The sequence below is a fragment of the Typopeltis vanoorti genome, chromosome 6, assembly GCF_054136105.1.
Source record: "Typopeltis vanoorti isolate ZY-2024b chromosome 6, IOZ_Tvanoo_1.0, whole genome shotgun sequence".
Classification (NCBI taxonomy): domain Eukaryota; kingdom Metazoa; phylum Arthropoda; class Arachnida; order Uropygi; family Thelyphonidae; genus Typopeltis; species Typopeltis vanoorti.
The window spans coordinates 160,359,510-160,386,705 of record NC_143554.1 but is presented as its reverse complement, the minus strand read 5'-3'; the positions used below and the strand labels follow the sequence as shown (position 1 = coordinate 160,386,705).

At 38.1% G+C, this 27,196-nt stretch overlaps 1 protein-coding gene across 2 annotated transcripts in view; it reads left to right on the top strand.

The window, feature by feature from the left end:
* The window catches only part of TTLL1B (Tubulin tyrosine ligase-like 1B), a 403,225-nt gene that overhangs the window by 21,867 nt on the left and 354,162 nt on the right, over positions 1-27,196 (top strand). For both annotated transcript variants that reach the window (XM_090394521.1, XM_090394519.1), the window contains exons 2-3: positions 10,249-10,378; positions 18,633-18,698. In XM_090394521.1, the coding sequence (XP_090250647.1) occupies positions 10,263-10,378; positions 18,633-18,698 (182 nt within the window). In that variant the 5' untranslated portion in view covers positions 10,249-10,262. The remainder of the gene's footprint in view (positions 1-10,248; positions 10,379-18,632; positions 18,699-27,196) is intronic.

Sequence of the window (27,196 nt, the reverse complement as noted above, 5' to 3'; positions counted from 1 at the left end):
AAAATTGGCTTGAATACTGCCTTGTATTCAGCTAATTTAGTGTTTTGGCTCATTTCTCTGTTATTCCATATAAATTTATTCAGTTGACTTCCTACATACCAGCTTTGTTGATTCTGTTCTATTTCCATATTTAATTTGCCATCTGCTGGCCTGGTTGGCCGAGTGGTTAGTGTTAGTGGTTAGTTAGATCTCGCTATCCAGCCAAATGGCTGTGGGTTCGAATCCCGCTGTGGGCATGGATATTTGTGAAAATACTAATAGTGGGGGGTGGATGGTAGATGCCGTTGGTGTTGATGGTGGTAGTTGCAGTTCGTTGTAGTCGATGGAATGAGTGGTAGAGGCAGAGAGTTGTAGAGTAGGTGCCCTCCATCGATGAGTCTCCCTGGAGGTGTCTAATAATAATAATAATCTTCACTAAAAATCGTGCCTAAGTAGCTGAAATGTTTTGTTTTTTCTATAGGTTCTCGATTCACAGTTGATATTTTCAATGCTTTTGCCTATTTTCATTGTCTTTGTCTTTTTAATGCTGACCTTCATATCATATCTATTACAATAGTTATTCACTTTAGTCAAGGAATCTTGCAGACCTGTAGCAGATTTATTTAGAAGTATAATATCATCTGCATAAAGCAAAGAGCTGAAGTTAACATCTCCAATTTTGATATCAGATTTAATACCACTTTAATTCATAATGTGATCCATATAGATAATGAATAACAGAGGGGATAATGTACATCCTTGTCTCACACCAGATTTAAAATTAAACCACTTTCCTCTACTTCATCCAATTCTAACTGGTGTGGGTACATGATGTTAAAATGGTTTTTATTTGTGTGAGGCAAAAAGGTGTTTTTTATGTGGGTGAGTTCTGTGTTGAGTGCATTTTTATCTGAACAGATTCATTTGTCCTGGTGGACTAAAGGTTTTATAGTTCCAAATTGTTGTAGGTAGGTGATTGTTGATGGATGTATTTACCTGTGGGTATGGGTTTTCTCTGTACAATGAATGTCAGAGATCCATTTGGTTATCTTGTAACTAGGGTGCCTAGGAAAGGCAGACTGTTTTAAATTATTATTATTCAGGCCTTCATGGAGTCAAAAGACTCATCGTGGGAGGTCCTTCCTAAGAAACACAAAGTCTATCATACCACTCCTTGAACTCATTGAACGTTCTTGCTCTCACAACTCCATCAGGCAATGCATTCCATGGTTCAACCACCCTCCATGCAAAGAAACCACTCCTCACCCTCTTGCTCACAGTTTCCTTTCGTAACTTCCAGGGATGGCTTCTTGTCATCACTTTTTCCTGCCGTTCAACCAAGCAAAAGAACTCCACAGTGTCAACCCTGTAACCTCTCAACAGTTTAAAAGTCTCAGTCATATCACCTCTCCTTCTATCCACCAAACTCTGCAGTCCATATTCCCTGAGCCGATCCTCATAACTAACATGGTACAGTCCTGAAACAATCTTTGTTATCCGCCTTTGTATCCTTTCCACAGTTAATTTATTCCATTCAAATCCTGGAAACCAAATCTGAGAACAATAGTCTAAGATGGTCTGATCAGAGACTTATACAACAGAATGATAACCCTTTTATCTATGCAGGTCATTGTCCTTCTCATTATTGCAGCAATCCTCTGTGTTACCTTCACCACCTTTGCAATATGTCCCCTAAATTTTAGGTTTCTATCAATCATCAACCCCAGATCTCTTGTCTCCCCTACTTCCTCCAGTATAACTCCTCCCATAGAGTATGCAGCATAACATCGATGCTTCCCAAACCTCAAGACCTTACATTTTGCTGCATTCATTTGACCATCTATCTAGCTTATTCAAACCCTCTTGCAGGGCTACCACATCTGCACTATTACGAATAATCCTTCCCAACTTCGCATCATCCGCAAACAACAGAATATCCCCTTGCAATCCACTGACAATGTCATTGATATAAAGGTTAAACAATATAGGTCCAAGTACTGAGCCCTGTGGGACTCCATTTGTAACCCTCTTCCTCCTTGAAACTGTTCCACCATACACAACTCTGATACCTATCGGACAGCCAATCCTGAATCCAGTTGACCAATCTGACATCCAAACTCATGTGCTACAACTTAAATAGTAGCATCTTATCATGTGGCCCCCTGTCAAATGCTTTCGCTCTCTAAGAAAATGCAGTATGTGCCTGTCCCTCATCTAATGCTCTTGTAATTTTATTATAAAAGGATAGCATATTGCTAAAACAACGGTGCTTCCCCCTTCACAAATCCATGTTGATTCTCACGAATAACACCACCCTCATCTGCCCAATGCTGTATATGGTCCCTCACTACTTTCTCCAAGATCTTAACAACTACTGATGACACGCAAACTGGCCTATAATTAGACCCTTCCAGTCTGCTACCACCCTTATGCAATGGCACTATCTTACCTTCCTTCCATTCCATGGCAACTTTCCCTCAGCCAGACTTTAATTGAAAGCTAGGTCAAAGGTACTGTCAATTCCCTAGCACATTCTCCCAAAACTCGTGATGAAATACCATCCAGTCCCACAGCTTTACTGACATCCAGAGTACGCAGTATTTGAAACACACACTCTTCCTGTACCTCTGAACCTTGAACCTGCCCTATCCCTCTTGTATTAAAACTGACTCTTCCAGGATGATATACTCCAATAAATTGTTAATTGAACAATTCCACTTTGACCTCTATATCAGTCACTCTATTCCTATTTTTATCGTGCAATATCATTCTTCCACAGTCATTTCTCCTCCTACTGGCCACATAGCTAAAAAATTCCCTAGTATTTTCTTTGGATCTTAGGGCCAATCTCCTGTCATATTCCATTTTTGCCTTCCTCACCATACTAGTCACTCTTCTGGCTTGTCTTATATTCTTCATCTTCTCTTCATCTGTCTCCGTATATCTCTTCCGTAGCCTCTTTTTCGCATGCAATTCCTGCTTAATATTGTTTGTCATTCATTTTACTCCAAATTGTGTCCTTCTTCGTTCGTGGTATACAACTTGCCATTGCTGCTAACAAATATTCTTTCACAATTTCCCATGCACTAATGATATCCCGGCCTTCCAATTCCTCCCTTCATGAAACTTCCCCAAGTTGACGTCTTAGACTATTATAATCCTCTGCCTTATAATTCCACATACGTTCCCATCTCTTTGATACTTTTGCATGTCTATTCATTTTCCAAGTCAAAACCATATGGTCACTCTCTCCGACTGGTGGGAGAGATGTCATCTCAGTTATTATCAACTCTTCTGATGCTATAACCAAATCCAAAACTCTTGAACCTCTTGTTGCCTCTATTACATGTTGCCTAAGACATTTGTTCCTCAAGAATTCTAGAAATTCCATTCCTTTATTGCTACATGCATCTTTCTCTCTCCAATTTATACTACTGTAGTTAAAATCTCCCATAACAATCATTCTTCTTGCACTTGCCAAACTTAACTGTCTAAACATCTCCTGTTCCCCACCCTTTGTACTCCTGGGTATGTAGCAACACTCCACTAAATATCCTGTCTTGCCCACCTCTACCTCACACCATATGCTTTCAAAATCATTAGTTCCAAAGCCTCCACTCTTAGAGGATATAGGTTGTCACTTATCATATGCAGTACTACATCACCACGCTTTCCCTTCCTATCCTACCAAAAAATGCTGTACCCAGCGACTTCTATTCCTGTTATTATATGATCTTCTGTCAACCACGTCTCAGTGATCCCAACAATTTTTGGCCAGGCTAATGCTATCTGCAACACCAATTTGTCTCCCTTATTCCGGATACTCCTGGCATTAGTATGAAGCATATAAATGCCATTGTTTCTGTACCCAGCATTATCCCCTCTAGACTTCACTGGGCTCAGTGTTACCTGATGTCGTCCCCCTTCTCCCAAGTATCCATTCCCACAAGAGGCCACCCCTGGTACCAACCTCTCTGGGACACACTGACTCATTCAGAACAGCAATCTCTCCAGATGCCTACATCCTTCCTCATTCAAATGTAAGTGGTCTCTCGTATACAATTCCTCTCTGTCCTCAAATGCACTCCAATCATCCACATATTCCAGTCCTCTCTTGTCACACATTCTAGCTATTATGTCATTCAATATTACTGCTATTCTGTTCAGCTCGTCATTATCATACCTAGGCAACACGCACACTATCTTTCCTCTCTCTGTCTTCTTCCATACAGCCTCATGCAAAAATCTCATATCTCTTGCATGAGGCCTCTCACTGACGAGACCTCAATAAAGGTTGAAACCTGTCTGGGTAGTGGCCCTTCCCTTAATGCATAGCAGTATACATGTCTGCAGGGAGATGTGCTTTGCATTATGGGAGATACTGAGACAAGGAGTGATGAGAGCTTAGTTCACCTTTGCTCAGAGTTTGCTGGTGTTGCACTACCTTACCCCAGTCCCGAAGATATTTTAAGGTGCAGACTTTGTTTGCTTATGCTTGGATAAAGGATTAAACTAAATTTATTATAGTCTAACCAAGTGAAAAATAAACTTCCAAATAAGTATGCAGTTTGACTGTAAAAGGATGTTGAGCAGCTGTAGTATGAGTTCCTGTAGATATAGTAGAAATATAAGGCATATTGGATGCTAGTTCTGCTGAGGAGTGGCCATGGAAATATCTATAGAAGAGACACAGTTCAGAAGCCGATCTTTTCTGGGATAGTGGCTAAAGAGATTTTGTAAGAGTAGTATCATTTATCAATCAGACTGCCCTTTTCTGAACTGCATCAAGAATTTTTAGTGAGGTCTTAGCTTAACCACCCCATACATCAGCAGTATTCCAATGTTGGTCGGATTTGGGATTTATACAGAGTAAGTAACTGTTCAGCAGAGATGTGCAGTCTTGACTGGAAAAGGATGCTAAGTTTTTTGGATGTTGATGCTTTAGAAGTAATCTTTTTATAACAGGAAATGTTTGAAGTAGGAAAAACTGAGGAGGGGGATTTAGTGTTGACTGTTGAGTTCAGCATTATCAAAAAGTACGTGGAGAAGATAAGAGGTCTCTTTTTTATGGGAAAACAAACAAAACTGCATTTTGGAAGCATTGAAGTTGACTAGGTTGCCTTAACCGCAGTCAAGGATACTATGAAGATCAGTATAAATTAAAGATACCAAGAAATTATATGCTTGGTTTAATCCCTTATCCAAGTATAAGCAAACTAAGTTTGCACCTGAAGTATTTTCAGGACTGGGGCAACTCATATATAGATGCTACTGGCTTCACATCACTTGCCTTAGTATCCCATAATGCAAAGCACATATCCTTGCAGACATGTATAATACTATGCATTATGGGAAGGGTTATTACCCAGACTGGTTTTGACCTTTATTGAGTCTCATCAGTGGGAGATAGACCCAGAGGTGATACTAAAGTTGAAGTAATACAGAAGTCATTTTCATATACAAGTAGCCAAAAGGTGTCACACCTTATTAATGAAATACTCTGGATTACAGATAGTTGTTGGAAATTTTTCCACTTGGTTATACTATAAATTAAAGATACCATCATCATCAAATTCCTGACATGTACCCTCAAGGAGTGTACAGGAGATATTAATACATGAAAAATTTACATCATTACAAACTTCCTATCTACAATTTTCCTCCAAATCAGTCTGGTAAATGTCAAGACTCCAATATTATCAGGTCTTATATTTCTGTCTTCTAAGGCATATTTTACTGTATATCAATCCACCTATATCTTGGTCTTCCTCTGAGTCTTTTTCCTAGCAGAGAACACTTGTTTTGCTAATCTTTCTCTCCCATTCTGTTTAAGTGACCATACCACCTGAGATTAGCTCTTCTAACTCTTATTTCCACTTGGTTTAATCCTTTATCCAAGTGCAAGCAAACTAACCTTGCGCCTGAAGTATTTTCTGCATTACTTCAACCTTGGTATCACATCTGGGTCTGGCTTCCATTAATGAGACCTCAATAAAGGTCGAAACCGGTCTGAGTAGTCACCCTTCCCATATTGCATAGCATTATACATGTCCATAAGGGTGTGTGCTTTGCATTATGGGATACTCAGACAAGCAATGTGAAGTCATTCGCTTCTATATACGACTTGCCTCTGTCCTGAAAATACTTCAGGTGAAAACTTAATTTGCTTACACTTGGATAAAGGATTAAGCCAAGTATATAATTTCTTAGTATCTTTAATTTATTATATAACCAAGTGTAAAAACTTCCAACAACTATGACGATCAGTGTTCAGGGCACTCATTATAGATGATGCATGACATGTTTGAGTACTGCAAGGCCTGTGATATGAGTAGGACAAGTGAAGTGTGCTATCATCAGCAAAACTATGAATAGGATTTGTGGTCAATGGTGGGTGAAATGACAGACCCCTGAGTGACACTGGCATTGACAGGAAAGTCTGAGGAGAGAACACCATACACATAGGGTTCGATCTGAGAGAAAACTGGTGATCCATTTACACAAGATTAAAGGTAGTCCAAATGATGGTAACTTGAGAAACCCTGGAGATGTCATGAGCAACAGCAGAGGTTTCTCCAAACCTTTCTTGGAATGGGTCCAAATGTGATTGATGTAGGCTAGATCTCCTGTTGTCTGGTGTGGCCAAATCCATACTGGTGGTAACTTCCAGGATAGCCCCTTGTTCTTCTTCCTTCCTCTCATAGAAAAATCTCCACAATGGTATTCTGATAATAACCTTTCAATAACTTAACTGTTTCAGTTATATCATTCTCCTTTGTCTTCTGTCTATCAAACTGTAGTTTGTATGCCTTCGGTCTTGTCCTCAGCCAACATTGTACAGTCCATATAATTCTTACTATTTATCTCTGTACCCTTTCCAAGATTATTTCATCCCTTTCAAATTTGGTATCTATCTGTTGTACTTCTTCTTGAATGCATTAAAAGACAGAGCACTCACAACACACTTTGGCAACCAATTCCACTTTGTCACAATCATAAAATTCCAAGCTCCATGTGTGTTAATGGGGCCTGTTCTGGAGGATGACAAACTCCAGTTTCCCAGTCATATTACCTCTTTCCAAGAATTCAATAAGACTTCATGTGAACTACTGTGTGTAGATCTGGTCTCCTGGTTTTCGATATGATGCAGATATAATGAAGAGTGTTAAAGATGATACTGACACCATGAAATGTGGAAGTCAACTCAAAAGAATTCTTTTGTTATGTTGCAAGTAAAATAAAGAATAAATGTGAAAGAATAACTCTCATCAATGCATATGGTATGGGTGATAGATGCAGAAGACATTATTGAATTAATGACTGCTCATTTTGCTTAAAGCTATCAACCTGGTGTATGCAACACTGAGCATATATTGAGGAGAGAGAGAATTTGTGGAGTGCAGGTACCAGGATACAAGAGAAAGAGGAGTGATATGATAGAGACCCATAAACTTTTGAAAAGGTCATACATGATGCCAGTAGATGAAATTTTTCCTTTTTTGGAGGGTGATGGGAGTGCATCCAAGGAAGTTGAGAATGAATTCTGTCAAGAAAAGGGTGAGAGTTGGATTTTACTTTCATAGTGTACTTGGATTTCATACTTTCATAGTCTGGAATGGTTTACTCTTAGAGGTAGCATATGCTAGTAGTATGAATGAATTCAAGAGAAGGTATGACATGATATGAGTGATATGTGGCCTCCCTCAGTGACTCTCTCTCCCTGGAGATCTTTTTTAATAAGAATAATAATATTAAAAAAATATGCTATCAACTACTTGATGAAAAGAATTAATCGATTGTTTTCACCATTGACCACTAGTTCTCCTATGATGATGCTTCCTTTAGTGCATCATGGATTATATGCAGTGCAAAATATTCTCCATGGATGTACAAATTTGTACATCTCCCTTCATCTCTTCTTCATAAGAGAGTGGAGTCAACTAAAACAATATCAATACTGACTCTGAAATGTTTGTTATAGGAGAGATTTCAGGAAATCTGAATTGCAGAGTTTAGTGACAGGTAGAAAGCAGGTGTATTATATAGATATCTAAGTTGGTGAGAGAAGTTTAGACGAGTGGTTAGCGTATCTGCTCTCCAGCCAAAAGGCTGCGGGTTCGAATCCTGCTGTGGGCATGGATGTTTGTCATTGTCTTTGGAAATACTAGTGGTGGTCGGAGGTAGATGGTATTGGTGTAGTTGTGGTCAGTTGGTGGATTGAGCTGTGGAGACGGTTGTAGAGCAGGTGCCCTCCCTCGATGAGTCTTTGGACTCCATGGAGGTGTCAAATAATAATAATAATAATTAATACAAAAGGAATTATGCACATATTAGAGGGGAACATTGAAAGGCCATTCTCAGTAGTTGTGTAGAAGTATGGTCAGTGCATTACATTCATACATTATTGTTATTTATAACAGGTCTCCATGAAGTGAGTCTCATAATGGGAGGTCTTGCTAAACCAGAAATATATCTGTCATACTGAACTCCACATTCATTCAGAACTCATGCTGGTATTGCATTCCCCTCATCCACTATTCTTCTGATTTTCACATTTCACATATTTCTGGTTTAGTGAAACCTTCCATTATGAGACTTACTCCATGGAAACTTGTTACTAATAACAATAATGCTTGAAGGTAAAGGCATTTTTAACAATATCACCTTTACAATTTTGGCAGCTGTTTGTCCTTTTTAATCCTTTATACATGTCTCCTTGCAGACATGTATAATGCTATGCATTATGGGACGGGTCACTACCCAGACCGGTTTCGACTTTTATTGAGGTCTCTTCAATGGGAGCCAGATGCAGAGGTGATGCTAAGGTTGAAGCAATGCAGAACTCATATTTCCATATGCCAGTTGCCAAAAGGTGTCACCTTTTGGCAACTTATTATTAAATTACTCTGGATTAGAGAAAGATATTGGAAATGATGAACTTAGTCCACCTTTGCCACGAGTTGCTCCGGTCCTGAAGATACTTCAGGCACAAACTTTGTTTGCTTACACTTGGATAAAGGATTAAACTAAATATATAATTTAAAAACGACTCTCTTTGCCACATATGGTACTGATGTGGTATTATAATACCTATAATACCACATCATGCCACATAATACCACATCTATAATATTATAGGTATTATAGGTCTTGTAGCTTTTTTGTGAATGGATCTCACATATACAGGGTGTTCGGGATAAATTTGACATATTTATAATTAATTATATTTTTCCGTAAGTTACATGTATTAACACACACTTCTCTTCATTTAAAAGTTTGGACCCTTCTTCATTCATATACAAGATGTCAGAAAGGATGGATAGCTGGAACCCACCTGAATCATGGAAGAGAATAACTTGTATCATGATGATTCGTGCCCGCCATCAAAATAAGGATATTACGACTGCTGCCCAATGCTCCCTGAATACAGTAAAAACAATCAGGCATGAACTAGAGACTTGCAATGGTGACTACGAGGATGTAGCAAGAAGAAAGATCCCTAGCAGACGATCTGATTGCGTTCGTACAGCAGAATTCCTTGCAAATCTGCAGGAACAGGTGTTGAAGAACCCTGGCATTGGAATTCGGGCTTTGTTCGTGGAGTTGCTAACTGTAGTCAAGCCCTGGATAACAAGGGTAGCCAATGGTAGGCCGTATGTATGGCAGCAGGATTCGGCCCCTTGCCACACCTCTGGGAAAAGTCAAAAATGGTTGTCTGAAAATTTCTACGACTTCACCAGTCCAAATGTTTGGCCTCCAAACTCCCCAGACCTTAACCCCATGGATTATTTTGTATGGGGCGCAGTTGAAAAAGACACCAATCGCACTTCCAGTAATACAAAAGCCCAGTTAATGGATAAAATTAAAACAGTTTTTGCGGCCCTTCCCAGGGAGACTGTAGCATCAGCTTGTTCGAGGTTCCGAAGCAGAATTGAAGCTGTGATCGATGCTAATGGTGGTTATTTTGAGTAAATCTTGTTGATAGTATTGTAATTAACTCTGCCTGTAATGTTTTTTTGTCAATTTTCATTAAATTTAATAGATACAAAGAAGATTTTCTTTTTCCTTACGAAACTGTCAAATTTATCCCGAACACCCTGTATATAATAATAATAATTAAAAAACAAATAAAGTGTTAGATAGCCCATAAATTCTTGGTGTGTTGTACAAATCAATTTGTGAGTACAGCTGCAATGAATTTGTAAATCAGTCACCTAGATATAAATTTATAAAATATGAAAATGCTAAAGAATTGTTTTTCTATATTAGGTCCAATTTCACCAATGAACAGTCAACAAATTACCTACTGCTGTGATCTTGATAAATCTGTTCTCATATCAAATTTTGAAAAGAGAGGATGGTTACCAGTAGGTCCAGATGAAGACTGGAATGTTTATTGGTAAGAAAACTGTTGTTTTTTCAGTTGAACACATATCAAATTTTTACACGTACTCAGACATTTGTGTTGGTTTGATATATTACTATGAGGGTTTAATGGATTTATAGAACACATCTGTTGTCTTTTATAAATCCATTAAATGAATAGCAGGAACATTTAATTTAATATATATTTTTAATTTAAACCTCACAATAGATGTGTGGCATAAATCTGTTAAATCGTCACAGTTTTTTACTGGTGGTATTTTCGCCAGCATAGTGATTCACAAATCATACAAAAAAGAATGCGCCTTGAATGTTAGGCGCATTGGCCAATTGTGGCCAAGCGACTTGGCTTCTTTGAAACCTGACTAATCATCTGCTAGGGTATTGATCCTGCCTGTATGGCTTTACTGTTGTCAGTTTAATGTGTTCTGTCCAATTTGCTTGTTTAGCTGGATGAAAAACCTGCATTTCCAAGAAGAAAAACTCTGCCATTGCTGTATACCTGACAAGTCTGATAGTGGTTATTAGTTTTGGATAGGATTCAAACCTAGGTTCAACTGAGGGGCATCATCAAAATCTATTGAGCTAAGCTATTGAGTCTATATATATATATATATATATATATATATATATATATATATATATATATATATATATATATATATTTCATATGGGGTTTCCCCATTCCTCAGGATGGGTTGAGCCCTCTTAATGAAGGATTAAGTATAAGTATGTATTTAATGTGTGTGTGTGTGTGTGTGTTCATGGAGTTTGCCTGTTCTGAGGGACAAAAAAAATCTGAGTTTCCGGGTGAAAAAACCTTGTGCCTCCGAATGAGACCGGCCAACTCAACTTTAGTTGAAAGAGACCAGATATAGGTTCCTCACGTCATGGACGGGAATCAAACCCAGGTCTTTCCAACCAAAGGGCTTATATATATGATAAAGATACCAAGAAATTATATACTTAGTTTCTACATATATGCATACTGCTTTTGAAAAACGTCAACGGACACTCCTATGGGCAAGGTGCATCGTGCCATGCAATGAGCCATGTGTTTGTAGCCATTATAAATTGGAGGAATAAAATGTTCCCAAGTCACTGCAACTGTGTCCAGGTGAAATAGTTGAGAGCAGGGAAGTAATGGAGTTTGAAAGAGGTGTTGAGCCTCGTTCAAACTTATTTATTATTGTTATTATTATTATTATTAAGATCTCCAGGGAGTCAGGGACTCGTCGAGGAAGGCCACATACTACAGGCACTAGCTATCATACTTGTTCTTGAATTCATTCACACTGCTTGCACATACCACATCCAATGGCAATCCATTCCAATCACGCACCACCCTGTGAGAGAAAAATCTAGCCCTCATCCCCTTTTTAGTGGCATTGATTCTCAGCTTCCAAGAATGCCTTCTTGTCCTTTCCCCACCCTCCATAAAATGAAAAATTCCATCAACTGAAATCCTGTAAGACCCTCTCAGAAGTTTGTAAGTCTCAATCATATCACCCCTCTTTCTCCTGTTTGCTAGTGTCTACAGTCTACATATTCTCAATCTGTCTTCATAATTAGTATTCCACAATCTTTATCATTTTTAACACTCTCCTTTGCACTCTGTCCACTGTATCAGAATCACAATGGCAACTAGGAGACCAGACCTGCACACAATAGTCCGAGTGAGGTCTTATCAAGACCTTGTAAAGAGGTAAAATGACATTCTTATCTTTACATATGAAAGTTTTTCAGCATTGAAATTATCTTTTGAGTTGTATTTGCAATCTTTGCTACATGGCCTCTGAACTTAAACTTTCTATCTATTAACACTCCAAGATCCCTAGCCTCATTAGTTTCTTCAAGCATAATCCCACCAACATAATACGACATTGGATATCTAATCACGCTAAAGTGATGACTTTACATTTACTGACATTGAACTGAATCTATTTTTCAGTGCCCACAATTCCAGCCTATTAGACCAGGATTATATCATATTCCAATGCTATAGCTGCTCAGGATTAACAGATCATGCCCTGAATACCCAGCACAGGATCTGGTGGAATAAAAAGCTACCTTACTCCACTGAAGCAAATTCAAGTTCAAGAGACTTTTCCTTGAATCAGCTTAACTATTCCTGACCTAAACAAATATGGTTGTATCAGACCCCCCCCCCCCTCATATGGGAAAATCCTCATTCTCAGACAGTCAGCCCCTAATGGATAAGAACACCCAACTGAAGCCAGTAAGTGGCATAATAATATGACTTTAGGGCTTCCTATATCTCTCCTAATTTTTCTTTTTTGTTACTGAAGTATGCTTGCGTGCACATGTCTAATACAAGTATATTAATCCCTGATGATGCCGATTTGATTTTGGCAAATACGGTATAGGAAATAATAAGTAAATAATTTTATTTATTAACAAATACATTGTTAATTTCCTTAAACAATATATGGTCATGTTTGATTGTTCTGTGGTTCTATAGGCGAAGAATTCATTTTCATGGATGACAATGCCACACCACATCGTACATGAGCAGTGGAGATACTTTTGGAGACTGAGGATGTTAATCGATTCTAGTAGCCAGTATGCTTCCCAGATCTCAACCCCAATAGAACACGTTTGTGACGCAACAGGGAGACACTTTGCTGCTTGAAATTTCCCTTCAGACAACAAACAAGGCCTTATCCTTACTCTGAAGGAGTGGGCCAGTGTGCTTTAAGAACTCCTGAGTCACTTGGTGCTAGGCATCGTATGACATTGTGAGAGCTGCATTGTAGTTCAGGGTGTCCATATACCATACTGAAATGAATGTCTCTCTGCATAGTTTTCTGTAAGCACTGTACATTAATTCTTTAACTACATTCTTAGGAAATTTGTAACTTTTGCCAAAAACATATTGTAATTTATTTTGTACGAAATTTATAACACATTTTTTTGTGTAATATATTTATTAGCATGCTGGCATTAAATTTATATCCATATTTGGCTGTAAGTCATGAAAATTTTTTCATATATGATGACAGTTGGTAGTTCATCTGTAGTTTTTGAACACCAGTGTAGAGTAGATAGGATAGTAAGGAAATGGATGTTTACTCTTAAGCAAGAGATTAAGAAAAAGATTATGTGGGAGGAATATTCATAACTTATTTTAATAATATTACAGCACCAAACACATTAAATTAGAAAAATGTGTTTATTAACTGGCTTATATTTAGCTTGATTTCAAACCAGCATCTTCAGAGTAAACATGTTAGTCTACATACAACAGTGAGTAAGTGAAACAATTTAAATTGTAATGGACAAAAAATCTAAAGACCTAATTTTGCACCCTCTAATGTTGTGAAAAAGTATTGCAATTGTGTAGAAGTGGATCTTAGGTAATGGTCTCCCAAATTTTTGTAAAATTAATTCAGATACTTGTTAAGGTTATGAGAATACTTTATTAGTTACTGACTCTAAAAATAATCTTTCTTACCTCTAACGACTTCTATATCACACATTGGTTTTCTTCCATCTAATCTTGTGTGAAGGAGTGTACAAAGCATGATCTGCCAGTCCAGACTGCCATAATAATAGTAGCAAGTGTATTTCTTATGTTCTTGTAGGCAGATGTTAACAGATTTTCCTCCCTGTCCATAGTAGGCTAAGACACAGGAAATTTTAGCACAGTTCAGGATATGCCAGAGAATGACGTTTTCCCTTAGGAAAGTGTATCAAAGTTGCTAATTTGACAGATGGTTTGAATGAAGGTTAAGTTTTATTATAATACAATAAAATATTATTTTTTAGATTCAGCAGTGGCTATGACGCATTCTCCTAACTTTAAAAAGTATGGCTGCTTTAATTTGACAAAATGGGCGAATGTTATCCTAGGATGAATTTCTACACAACTGTAACATTTCTTTTTTACAATATCAGAGGGCACCAGATTAGGACTTTAGATCTTTTGCTCATTACAATTTGAATGTTTCAGTTACTCATTGTGTCTAAACTGTAACATATTGTTTGCCCTGAAGATGCTGGTGTGAAATCCCTTGAATTTCAGAAAAATCTAAGCCAGATAATAAATATCTTTTAATAATTTAGTTTGTTTGGAGTTGTAATATCATTAAAATAAGTTATGAATAATGTTCAACACCTAAGCTTATCAATTAGATGGAAGGAATATTGTGTGCATTAGGATGGTGTCAGATATGAAAATCATACAGTGCAGGCCAGAAGAAGTATTGTATGGTAACATAAGTTTGGGTATGAAAATAAGCTGTTATGTCTCTAGCAAAAGAAAGAATGAATGTGAATGAATAACTTCTGTACGAGAGTGGTCTGAAAAGCTCTTGGCCTCGACCATAGATGGCAACACTATCGGCAAGATTTTTTTTTTTACTAAGTTGGTACATATGTCATAAGCATCCATGTGAAATTGCAAGTCATTCTATCAAGTATTTTGTTTTATACAGCTGTCTGAAGCAAAAGTGTTGTCTGTATCCCTTGAAATGGATAAAATTGAGTATCGTGCAGTTATAAAATTCTTTGTAAAAGAAGGTTTACCGGCAAAAGAAATTCATTCGAAGTTCATAAAAGTTTATGGGCACTCTTCTCCTTCATTTTTGACAATTAAGAAATGGCTGCCGAGTTTATACATGGCTGTACCAGCTTTGAAGATGATCCACGTGAAGGATGTCCAAAAAGTGTAACAACACCAGAAATCATTGATCAATTGCACAATATGGTATTAGATGACCGGCAAGTCAAAGTGTGCGAAATTGCTGAGACTATGGGCATTTCAAAAGAATGTGTAGGATATATTTTGCATGAAGAATTGCATACGAAAAAACTTTGTGCAAGATGGGTGCCATGCTTACTCACAGCAGATAAAACACGCATTTGCATGAAAATCTCTCACCAGTGCTTGGAGTGTTTTAGCAAGAATAAAACTGATTTTGTGCATTGATTTATTACTCTGGATGAGACTTGGATTCACCATTGCACACCAGAATTTAAACAGCAATCAAAACAGTGGGCAGAAGCTGGTTCAGTGCGAAAGAAGACAAAGTGCATTTCTTTAGCATTGTTTTGGTATGCTAAAGGCATTTTGTTTATTAATTATCTTGAAAAGGGTAAAACAATAACCGGGGAATATTATTCCGATCTTTTAACCAGACTAGTTGAAAAAATTCATGAGAAAGGACCCGGTCTGCAGAAGAAAAAAATCATCTTTCATCAGGACAATGCACCTGCCCAGAAAGGTGTTTTGACAATGGGAAAATTAAGGTATCTGCACTATGAATTGTTGGAACATCCACCTTATTCCCCAGATTTGGCTCCCTCTGACTTCTATCTCTTCTCAAAACTAAAACTCTTCCTCTCTGGTCAGCGTTTTTCTTCGAATCAGTGATTGTAGCTGTAGAGGGGTATTTTGTAGATCTTACTGAGGACCATTACAGGGAAAGGATAATGGTACTGGAGCATCGCTGGAATAAATGTATTGGTCTTAAGGGAGATTATGTTGAAAAATAAAAATAATTTTGAAATTATAAATTCGTTTTTTCATCGTTAGGCTGATAACTCTTCAGACCACCCTCGTATATACATGGCACGAGTGGCAGGTGTAGAAGAGATTGTTTATCTCATTTACTAAGTAAATTAGCTAAACTTTACTTAGTAAAATGTGTCCATTTTATTAAGAGCTAATAATGTGGTGTATGTAACATGGTGCTTAGTGCTACCTCTGTATTGGATGAAGAAACTGAGGTATATGAGGAGGATGCTACTAGAGCTGTTTGTTAAACTGAATAAGAATTCGGCTATTAGCATGAATGCTGTGCCTATCAGTATCTCTGGAATGTTGAAGATTTTGGAAAAATTGGTAAGAGCAGGAATGTCTGTACTTTGCAATTGACTGCACGCATTTACTATGGGAACTTTGTAAATGCATGTGGAACTTGCTCGCATTTTATAATAATGTCATGACAAGGAGAATGCTTTTATACTAGGATACATTTGGAGCTTGCTAAAACTTTCCTTAGAAAGGATTCAGTTTGGAAGGCAGTTGCATAAGTCAGAAGAAATGGGATTGGATTATAAACTATCAGCTTGAATAAAAGGATGGCTGACTCAGATAACAAAAAGTGAGGATGTGAGTCTACAAGATTTAGGTGACCAGTAGTGTGCCCAGGGTTCAGTCCTTTGTTCATTATTCAATCTCTACATTAATGACATTGAATAGGATTTAACAGGAGACATATAGCTATTTGCTGATGATGATGATAAGATAGGCAGGGTGATCAGGAATACAACTGATTTGTAATATATATGTGTTTGCGTATATCTGTATTTCATATACACACATTTATACAGTCTAGCCATAAATACTGTTACAATTTGAAAAGCGCATAAACCTGTATCAGTAAATTGTTTACAGCTTTCAGCATGCAAACCACATGTATAACAGATATATAAAAAAAAATAATCAAACATTAACAGCCTATTTTTCTACCCACTGCAGAATGAAGGCCTCTCCCATTGCGGGAGGTTTTGGGTCTACTACTCCCATGGTGATCCAGCCCATATTAGGAGAAGACAATCACAAACATCCATGCCTATGCGGGATTCAAACTTTCAGCCTCTTGGCTGGAGAGCGGATATGCTAACCACTCAGCCAACCAAGCCGGCTTTTATGTATATATACTGGGGACTCTGCTCCCTTGTGCCTACACCGCTCAAACCCCTGAGTTTCAAAACACCAAACGCCCCCCCCCCTGACTTTCAAAACACTGAACAGGGGCTCTGCTCCCCCCGGTGCCTACGCCGCCCACCCACCATTAGAATTCTCCTTGAATTCTTGAAAATTGGGTGCATAGGCGCCAGGGCAGGGACACTGCCCCCCCCCCCCCCCCCCCGCACCTATGGCACCCAATTCCCAACCCTCCGAGTTCTGGGCTGGTAGGCCAGTTCTCCTTGAATTCTGATGACTCAAATTTTGCAGTAATGTTTTCATTACTGCGTGCTGGAGTGTGTGTGTATTAAAACGTGACATAAAAACGTTTCAAATTTCGGCTTATCTTTTTATGTATACAGAGTAGATATATATAACATATATAGAAGCACTCAATGTTCAAAATATCCCCCTTTTGCCTTCATGCATGCCTGAAGTCTGTGAGTTCACATATTGATGGTAGCACGCACAACATCTAATGGAAATGCTGCCACTGCTTGCTCTAACTCCACCTTCAGACTGGTGATTCTTTTAGTGTTGTTTCTTGCAGGTTACTCTATCAAACTCTGACCACAATTTGAAGTTCAACAGCACATTTGCCTCCATCCACTGCTGTATATCCTCACCTTGTGTGCAGGGGGCTGAGTCCTGTTGAAATGTCCACTGTCTACTGTGAAACAAGGTGTTGTTCAGGGACTATACCAGGTTCCAGCACTGTCTTGATACACTTTTGTGGAGGTTTGACTCCTTTATCACAGAAATGCAACTTGGATATCAAGTTGCATTTCTTCACCAAATCATCATTGATGAAGCAGAGGAAGATAACCTCTCTGAATCCTGGGTCCTATGGCAAGTGCTGTGTGACCATCCAGGGCATATACTTGCTCGTTTTGGAATTTGAACGACTCCTCAATGACTCATCTGTGAAGAGAATCTCTCTATCTGTTGTTTGCGTACTGCTGGAGAAGTGCCTTTGATTTTATCACCCTCTGCTATATAAGTTGTGGTGTTAGGAAGTATCCAGTAGAATGACAATAGGCTCTCACCCCCAGGTCATCAGTTAGTACACGTGACATCGTTCCATGTGAAATGTTCATCTCTCGCGACATTTTCTGCATTCTCACAGGATTATGGCAGAAGCCTGCCCTCGCTTGCTATTGTGTCCTAACGCAGCATGGTTGACCTGTTCTTTAGCAGTCAGATACATCTTCTGTATCATTATAATGGTTAATAGTCTGATGTTCAAACATCCTGTCCTACTGATCCCGAGTGTTTTTAGTGTATTGAAAATAACAGGTGGCTGCACTCCGACCTTGTGAAGTGCTATTACAGCTATATGGTTCTCATGATCTCTCAACTGCATGTTAACCTGTACAACTAGACAACTCTCTCTACTGATAAACAGGCAAATGTTGGCTGCATACGGTGTCATTAACGGAACTGAGGTCGCACAATTTTGTGGGCAGCACAGGGGGTGTGCAGAAGTTGTAACATCATTTATGGCAAGACTGTGTATAATATTACATACATTTTTGTTTCTTCTCATTCATTTTAGGTCATCTGTATTAACAGTGCGGAATATATTCAGTGTTGAAAATGGATATCGGCTGTCAGATAACCAGTAAGTAGTATTGTGTTTACTTAGGTATTTTATGCATGATTCTCTGAATTAGAAATGAAATTGGAGTTTGACTCCTCCTTGATCAAGCATTATTGTTAGCTCTTATTATTACTACTAAAAATGTCACATTTCACCACATGATAGGTTATAAAGGATGATGAAATCATTTCTTCTCAGGCAACATGAAATTCAAAAAACTACAAGCTAGACATACATTATTATTTTTTACTTTTCACACAGGTGATATAATCATTTTGCATATATTAATAGAGCAGATGCTTAAGGATCAGGCAGCTGGGAGGAGACCTTCACATAGCATTTTAAGGAAAGAACCCATCAGGACTTCTGTCATAATGTTCAGTCCTCAATTTTTTGTGGTGCATTTCATTAGTAGTCATCTGCCTGAATACTTGAATGGAGTGGACTAGCAATTTACAATTTAGTTGACCAAGTTGTATTCTGTATTGATTTAAACGAAAATAAATGATGTTACTCGGCCATGCTTTTTTTTATTTCTCTTGCTATTTTACTGTTAATTGTACTCTGCTTTTCATTGTCATTCTCATGTGCTTTTATTTCATCAGTCGCACTCTTTTCTTTGCCATCACTTTCATCATATTTGCACAGTTATCCTCAACATCCCTTTCATATACAATGCTATGTTTCCTACTCTTATTAATACAAGCCTTGTGATCCATCAGAGTATCACACTTCCTGTACCCACTCTTTCATATTCAACCCTTTCATGTAAACATCTGTAACATTGCTCCATGTATACATAATATACTCTAGTCACAGTACCATTCTTCAAAATTCTGTGCCATTTACTTGGTCTTTCTCACTGATCTACACCATAATCTTCCTCTCACCACTGTTCCAGAAAACTAATAAGAAACAGAGAATATAAAATAATACTGTATAAAAAATTTAACCAAACACCACATTCCAAATCACAAATATTGCACAACCGTCAATATTAATTTACACAATATTTTAACACAGTAAATATAAAATTAAGTTATCTTGCTGCAGCCCATACAACTTATCATTATCACACCTTGCCACCTGGTAACAAAAAAAAAAAAAAAGTTGTCATATCTAATATTTTGGTCTTCTAGGACACTTCTCACTGAATCAATTCACCTAAAGTTGGTCTTCTTCTAAGTCCTTTTCCTGATATCTTGACATCAATTTTCCTAACCATTTATTCTATTTAAGTGATCATACCACTTTAGATTAGCTCTCCTCGCACATTCTTGAATAATAACAGTGTCAAGTTCCTTCCTAATATCATAATTTTTAATATGATTCTGCCATTGGTGCCATCTGTTTATTTTCCTAATTTTTTTCATATCTCACATCTATGGTCTCTAGTCTTTGATCATGTGCCTTAGTTCTAACCCATTGTTCAGATTCATAACTTAAAACTGGTTTGAACACTGTCTTGTATACTGCTACTTTAGTGTTTTAGTTAATTTCTCTCTTATTTCATATAAATCTTCATTGCACTGTGTGTTGTTATTGATGCTGGTAGTGTCGTGTAGTTGGAAGCAGACTAGGTAAGGGATATGGTGAGTTGTAGTGGAGTAGTGTACCCTCTCACAATGAGCCCTTGGACTCCTTAAAGGTGTCATGTAATAATAATAAATTTATTCAAATGGCTCACCAGCTTTATTCTGTTATCTATTTTAATATTTGATTTGCTGTCTTCACTAAAAAACTGGACCTAAATAGCTGAAATATTTTGCTGTTTCTATAGGTTCTCCATTGAGAATGCAGCTCAAGTTTTCTATGTTCCTGATATTTATCTTCTATATTCTTACCAGTCTTCCCATGATTTTGTTTAGATGCTTTTATACATAGTGTAGCTATATTATTTTATTTATTTTTTTTTATATTGCTCCCACTCACAAAAGGTTATTTGCAAACCTCTGGTAGATTTTGTACTGTGGGAAGGCTAGGGATATATGTATATATTTGTTTATATTTTTATCAGTTATATATATATTAATTTTTTGTATTTTTCAGTTTTCTATTTTTACATAGTTCTGGAAACCAAACATGGAACTTTTTCATGTTTGGTTTCAGCCACTTCAGTCCTTGAATAAGTGGTGTAAAAGGACATCTGCTAACTTATTTGGTAAGAATTTTCAGTATGCTTTCTTCTCTTCCAGGACTGCTCTTTTCATTTCTTGTGTTCCACCATAATCTTATTTTTCTTATCCTTGAAGACAACTTCATCACATGGCTCTCTTGCTGAATAAAATCTTTTTTTATTCTACTTAAAACTATGCAGTGATTCCAGTCAGTTTGAAATTCTGTGTATGCTTGTGTCCTGAAATATTAAGTTATCACTATCCACTAACAGAAATCTAACAGGTAGTTTCCATTATTATAAGCCTTCCTATTTTTCCAAATTTTCCCAAAGATTTGTATATCCCTGGGATTCATTTCCTATTCTACTGTTTAAATCTCCAACAATGATGATCTCTTCCGTTTTCTTTGTCAGCTGATTTGTCTAATGATGCAAAAAAAATCCTCACTTGTTTCTTTATTATTATGATTCAGAACCCCCTGGAGTCACAAGACTCATTCTGAGAGGCCCTCCCTAGAAAAACAAGCTCTGTCATATCACTCCTTGAACTCATTTGCTGTTCATGTTCTCACCACTCCATCAGGCAATGCATTCCATGGTTCAACTCCCTTCCGTGCAAAGAAACCACTCCTCACCCTCTTTCTCACAGCTTTCTTTTGCAACTTCCATGGATAGTGCCTTCTTCCACCAAAGGGGGAAAAAAACTCCCTAGTGTCAACTATCACTAAACAGTTTAAATGTCTCAATCATATCGCCCCTGCTTCTTTTATCTAAGCAAACTTTTGAGTCCATATTACCTCAGTCTATCCTCATAACTGACATCGTACCATCCTGATATCATCTCTGGTATCTACTTTTGCACTCTTTCCAAGGTTAATTTATCCCCTTCAAATCCTGAGGGTCCAAATTTGAGTATAATAGTTCAGATGTGGTATGAGGACTTTATACAATGGAATGACCACTCTTTTGTCTCTGCTGATCAGTGTCTTTTTCAGTATTGCAGCAATCCTCTGTATTATATATGTAGTATGCATAAGCAAATAGAAGAAATGAGTGGAAGGAGGGTAATTATTATGGGTGATTTCAATTATGGTAACATTGACTGGAAAGAGGAGAGGGCACATGGGAGGAAGGAATTGGATTTTATGCGGTTATTAAGGGACAACTATCTACGGCAACATGTATTGGAAAATACCAGGGGGCAGAGAGTGCTGGACCTAGTAATGGCAAATGAGAATGTGGCTGTAACGAACATGACCATGTTGCCACCAATTGGTGAGAGTGACCATAAGGTCATGACTTGGGAGGTGGCTAAAGGAGTCGAATTTACAATTAAGACAGGGTACATGTGGAATTACCGGGCTGGTAAGTATGACAAGCTTAGGTGTGTGCTTGGCTCAATGCCATGGCATGTAAAACTGCAAGGGCTGGATGTTGATAGCGCATGGGAGGTGGTTAAGAACTGTTTGCAGGAGGCAATGGTTGACTGTATACCAAGAGTCCGAATAATAAATCAAGTAGGGGTTAAATGGATGAATAACACTATTAAGCTTGAGCTGCAAAAAAAGAAACAATTGTGGAGGGAATTTAAGGAGAAGGGTGACCATCAGGCGCAGGAACAGTATAAAGCTCAGGCCAGGATGGTCACAAGGGTGGTAAGAAAAGCAAAAGCAGGTTACGAAAGGAAATTGGCCACGCTGGCTAAAGAGAATCCCAAACAGTTTTTTCAATATGTTGCAAGTAAAAGGAAAAATGCTCATGGTAGAATGATATTAAAAAATGCTGAGGGTAGGGAGGTAACTGAATCAGTCGATATTTTGGAATTATTGAGCGAGCACTTTGCAAGAGTATATCATCCAGGTGGTGACTTTGCAGGAATGGAAGAACCAACAGCTTATACTGGATTTGTGATGAATGAAGTAGAGGTAACTAGTCTATTACAGAACCTCAATGTCAATACATCTGTGGGATTGGATGGTATACCAGCTCGTGTCGTACGTGAAGCGGCCAAAGAATTGTCAGTGCCCTTGACCATTTTGTTTAATTTGAGCCTCAGGACTGGGTCAGTCCCAAGGGGGTGGAAAGAGGGGAAAATAGTTCCACTGCACAAAGGTGGTTCCAAGGCTGCTGTTGAAAATTACCGGCCAATCAGCATAACAGGAATCATTATCAAGGTCTTAGAGAAAATAGTCAAGAGGAAAACACAAGATTGGATAGAAGAAAATGGGATACTGTATCGGGGACAGCATGGTTTTGTGAAGGGTAGGTCATGCCTCAGTAACTTGCTCATGTATTATAACACAGTGACGGCTGAACTGGATAAGGGTAATGGGTTTACAGTGATTCTACTGGACCTTGCTAAGGCCTTTGACAGGATACCACATGGAATTCTAATCAGTAAATTGCAGCATATGGGAATGGACATAGGGTTGTTGACGGAGAGATATCAGAGAGTGGTTTACTCAGGAGTAGAGTCCACAAGACAGCCTGTGACTAGTGGTGTGCCACAAGGATCTGTTCTTGGACCACTGCTGTTTAATTTGTTCATAAATGATATAGGAAAGGATCTGAGAAGAACAGTTCATTTGTTTGCGGATGATGTGAAGTTGGGTAGGGCAATAGTGAATGCAGATGACGTCAAAATTTTGCAGGATGATTTGGATAGATTGGAGGTCTGCGCTAAGGAGAATGGATGTCAATTTAATGTGGCAAAATGTAAGGTTATGCATTTTGGAGTGAAAAGATTGGCGGCAGTTTACTGCATTGGTGGAACCGTGCTCCAGGAAATTGATGAGGCACGAGATTTAGGAGTGTTGGTGGATAAGGAATTGAAATTTAGGGGACACATTGCAAAAGTGGCCAAATCAGCTCATCAAATCACTTGGTTGCTGAAGAATACGTTGACAAGCAGAGACAAGCAGGTTATTGTTCCTCTGTATCGAACCTTGATAAGACCCCATCTCGACTACTCTGCTCAGATTTGGTCACCTAGATGATTTCTTCTTGATGGGGAGGAGGTGGAGAGGATCCAGAGGCAAGTGACCAAGATGATAGCAGGTCTGTGGAATGAACCGTATGAGAACAGGTTGAGGATTTGTGGGTTGCAAAAATTGGTTGATAGGTGGAGGAGGGGAGATATGATTGAGACATTCAAATTACTGAAGGGTTTCTATAAAATTAATTCAGAAGATATTTTTGAGAACAGGGCTGGTTGTGGGAGGACTAGGGGACATTCATGGAAACTGGGCAAAAGTGTGGTTAGTAAAGGTGTTAGAGCTGGGTTCTTTACTTTTAGAGTAGTGAATGAGTGGAATGCGCTCCCTGAGTCTGTGGTGGATGCTGTGACAGTGAATGAGTTTAAGGCGAGGTATGATAGATATTGTACGAATGTCGAATAATTGTGATGAATATGATTTGGTGCCTCCCTCGATGAGTCTAATGACTCCCTGGAGTTGCCCGTAGTAATAGTAATTATTCTTTGTGGTCCTCATCACCACTTTTGCAATATGTTCCCTGAATTTCAGGTTTCTGTCAATCATTACACCCAAATCCCTTGCTTCCCCCACATTCTCCAGTAGTTCCTCCAGCAGTGTATGCAGTTCCATTGATATATCCCAAATATCAAGACTTTAAATTTAGCTGAATTAAACTGATACCCCATTCATTTGCCCATCTGTCAATTTTATTCTAATCCTCTTGAAGGGCTACCACATCTACACTATTACTAATAACTCTTTCCAGCTTCACATCATCTGAAAACAACTGAATATCCCACTGCAGTCCATTGTCACTGTTGTTGATATAAAGATTAAACAATACAGGTCCCTGTGGGACTTAACTTAAGCCTTCTGCTTTCTTGATACTACTCCCTCATACACAACTCTCTGATACTTATCTAACAGCCAATACCCATTCCAGTTCACTAACCTGACATTCAAACCTATGTTGTGCTCCAACTTAAATATCAGCTTGTCATATGTCACCGTGTCAAATGTGCCTTTGTAAAAAAAAAAAAAAAAAAAAGCTTGAATATACCTTTTCCTCATCAATCACTCTTGTGACTTTGTTATAAAAGGTAATCAGATTACTAAACCAAGAGTTCCCCTTTGACAAGTCCATGCTGACTCTCATAGAAAACTATTACCCTCATCTGCCCAATGCTGTAAATGGTCCCTTACTAATTTCTCCAAAATCTTAACAACTATTGATGAAATACAAATTGGTCTATAGTTTCACACTTCCATTCTACTACCACCTTTATACAATGACCTTATACATTATCTTAACTTCCTTCTACTCTTGGGCATGTTTCCTGTGGCTAGATCCTCATTGAAAAGCCAGCATTCTCTCAAAACCCATGGCAAAATCCTATCCATTTCCATTGCTTTATTGACATCCAGAGTACTGAGTATTTGAAATCTGCCCCATCCCTCTAGTATTAAAATACTTCTCCAAGATGAAATATCCTAATAAAGTGTTTATTAAACAACTCCACTTTGTCCTTTGCATGAGTCACTCTACTTCCTTTTTTATCCAACAGTGTCATTCTTCAACAATCATTCCTCCTCCTATACATAATGAAAGAATTCCTTAGGATTTTCTATGGATCTCAAGACCAGTGTTTCTCATATTCCAGTTTTGCCTTCCTCACCATACTAGTCAGTCTTTCTCTCTCTCTCTCTCTCTCCTGGACCAAGTCTTACATTCTTCATGCGTCTACTCTCCACCCCTCTCCTTATATCTCTTCCATAACCTCTTTTTCACCTGCAGTTCCCATTTGATATTGTTTGTCATCTACTTTACACCAATTTGTGTTTTCTTTTTTCACTCATGGTATGCAACTTGCTATTGATGCTAATAAATATTCCTTCATCAGTTCCCAAGCACTGATAATATCGCTCCCTTCTAATTCCTCCATCCATGGAACTGCCCCAAGCTGATTTCTAATATCATTATAAACACTTGCCTTATAATTCCACTTACATTCCTTTCTCTTGGATACCTATGCATGTGTATTCATCTTCCAAGTCTCCAACTAGGGGCAGAGTTGGCATCTCATTTATATTCAGATCTTCTGATACTGTGAGCAAATCCAAAACTCTCGATCTTCATGTTCCTTCTATTACATGTTGCCTAAGACATCTGTTGCTCAAGAATTTTGGATTATACAGTTTATACCGTTGCAGTTAAAATCTCTGATAACAATCATTCTTTTTGCACTTGCCAAGCTCATTTGCCTAAACATCTCCTGTTCTTCACCGTCTATGCTCCTGGCTTATAGCAGCACCCACTAAATATCCTCGTCACACCATATGCTTTCAAAACCATTAGCGCTATTACCCTCCAGATCCTTCACTCTAAGAGGAGGTAAGTCATCGCTTATCATAAGCAGTACTCCACCACCATGTTTGCCCTTCCTATCCTGCATAAAAATGCTATACGCTGCTTACACCCTTATACCTTTTCTTACAAGAATCTTCTGTGAGATCATAGGTGCAAATAAGTTTTGTTGTCGATTTCCCTATTTTAAAGAGTTTGCCCATGTAACTATTTTGAATTGCCTTCCTATTAAGAAGTTTATCTTCATGTTTGGTGTTGAATGCTACTGCTGCCTCCTTCCTTTCTTGATTATCATTACCTGAGTATAACAGCCTATAATTAATATTTAGTGGGATCTCTCCTTTTTTATTCTTCTTTGTCTCGGCAATACCAATTACCACATGGTAGTTTCCAGTTTTACTGAAGGCTTGATTTCCTTTCCATTCATATCCCATATGTTGATGGTTGTCTTCAGCCCTTTTGACATTGTTTGTTCCAATTACTGGTTTTTAACTGTAAGCACTGGTTTCTAACAAAAACACACTTTGTATGAATCCTTGGCTCCATGGAGGTCTCAAATAATAATAATAAAACAGTGGGAGCTTTGTGTATCTTGTGTGATGCCTCAGCCAACGTGAAATTTCATCATGTTGTATCATTATGTTTATTTCTAGATTAAGCCAATAGTGAGCACAGTTTGGCCAGCAACGTCCCAAATTTCCAGGTCCTCCTTGTCTGTTCTATATCCAGTGGATAACCACTAATAGGGTATACCACTTGAAGGTGAGATTGGACATTAGATCACAAGTCCTAATCTATTCTCTGCATTCCTTAACGGCTATGTGGATGTCTTCTCCCAGTTATCTGACCCCTAAGCTATGCAGTCAGAGTGACATATGTCGAAATTACCTATTGAAATTAAACAATCATAACTACTCCATGTGTTCTCAGAAAATATAGAGAAAAAATATAAGAAAGTGAAGCAATGTGTAAAAGTAGTCTAAACAATGATCATGGGAAGAGTTTGCTGATGATTTAAAAAAGATGAATATCAGGAAGGCAACAGAATGTTTTAGAGGCTATT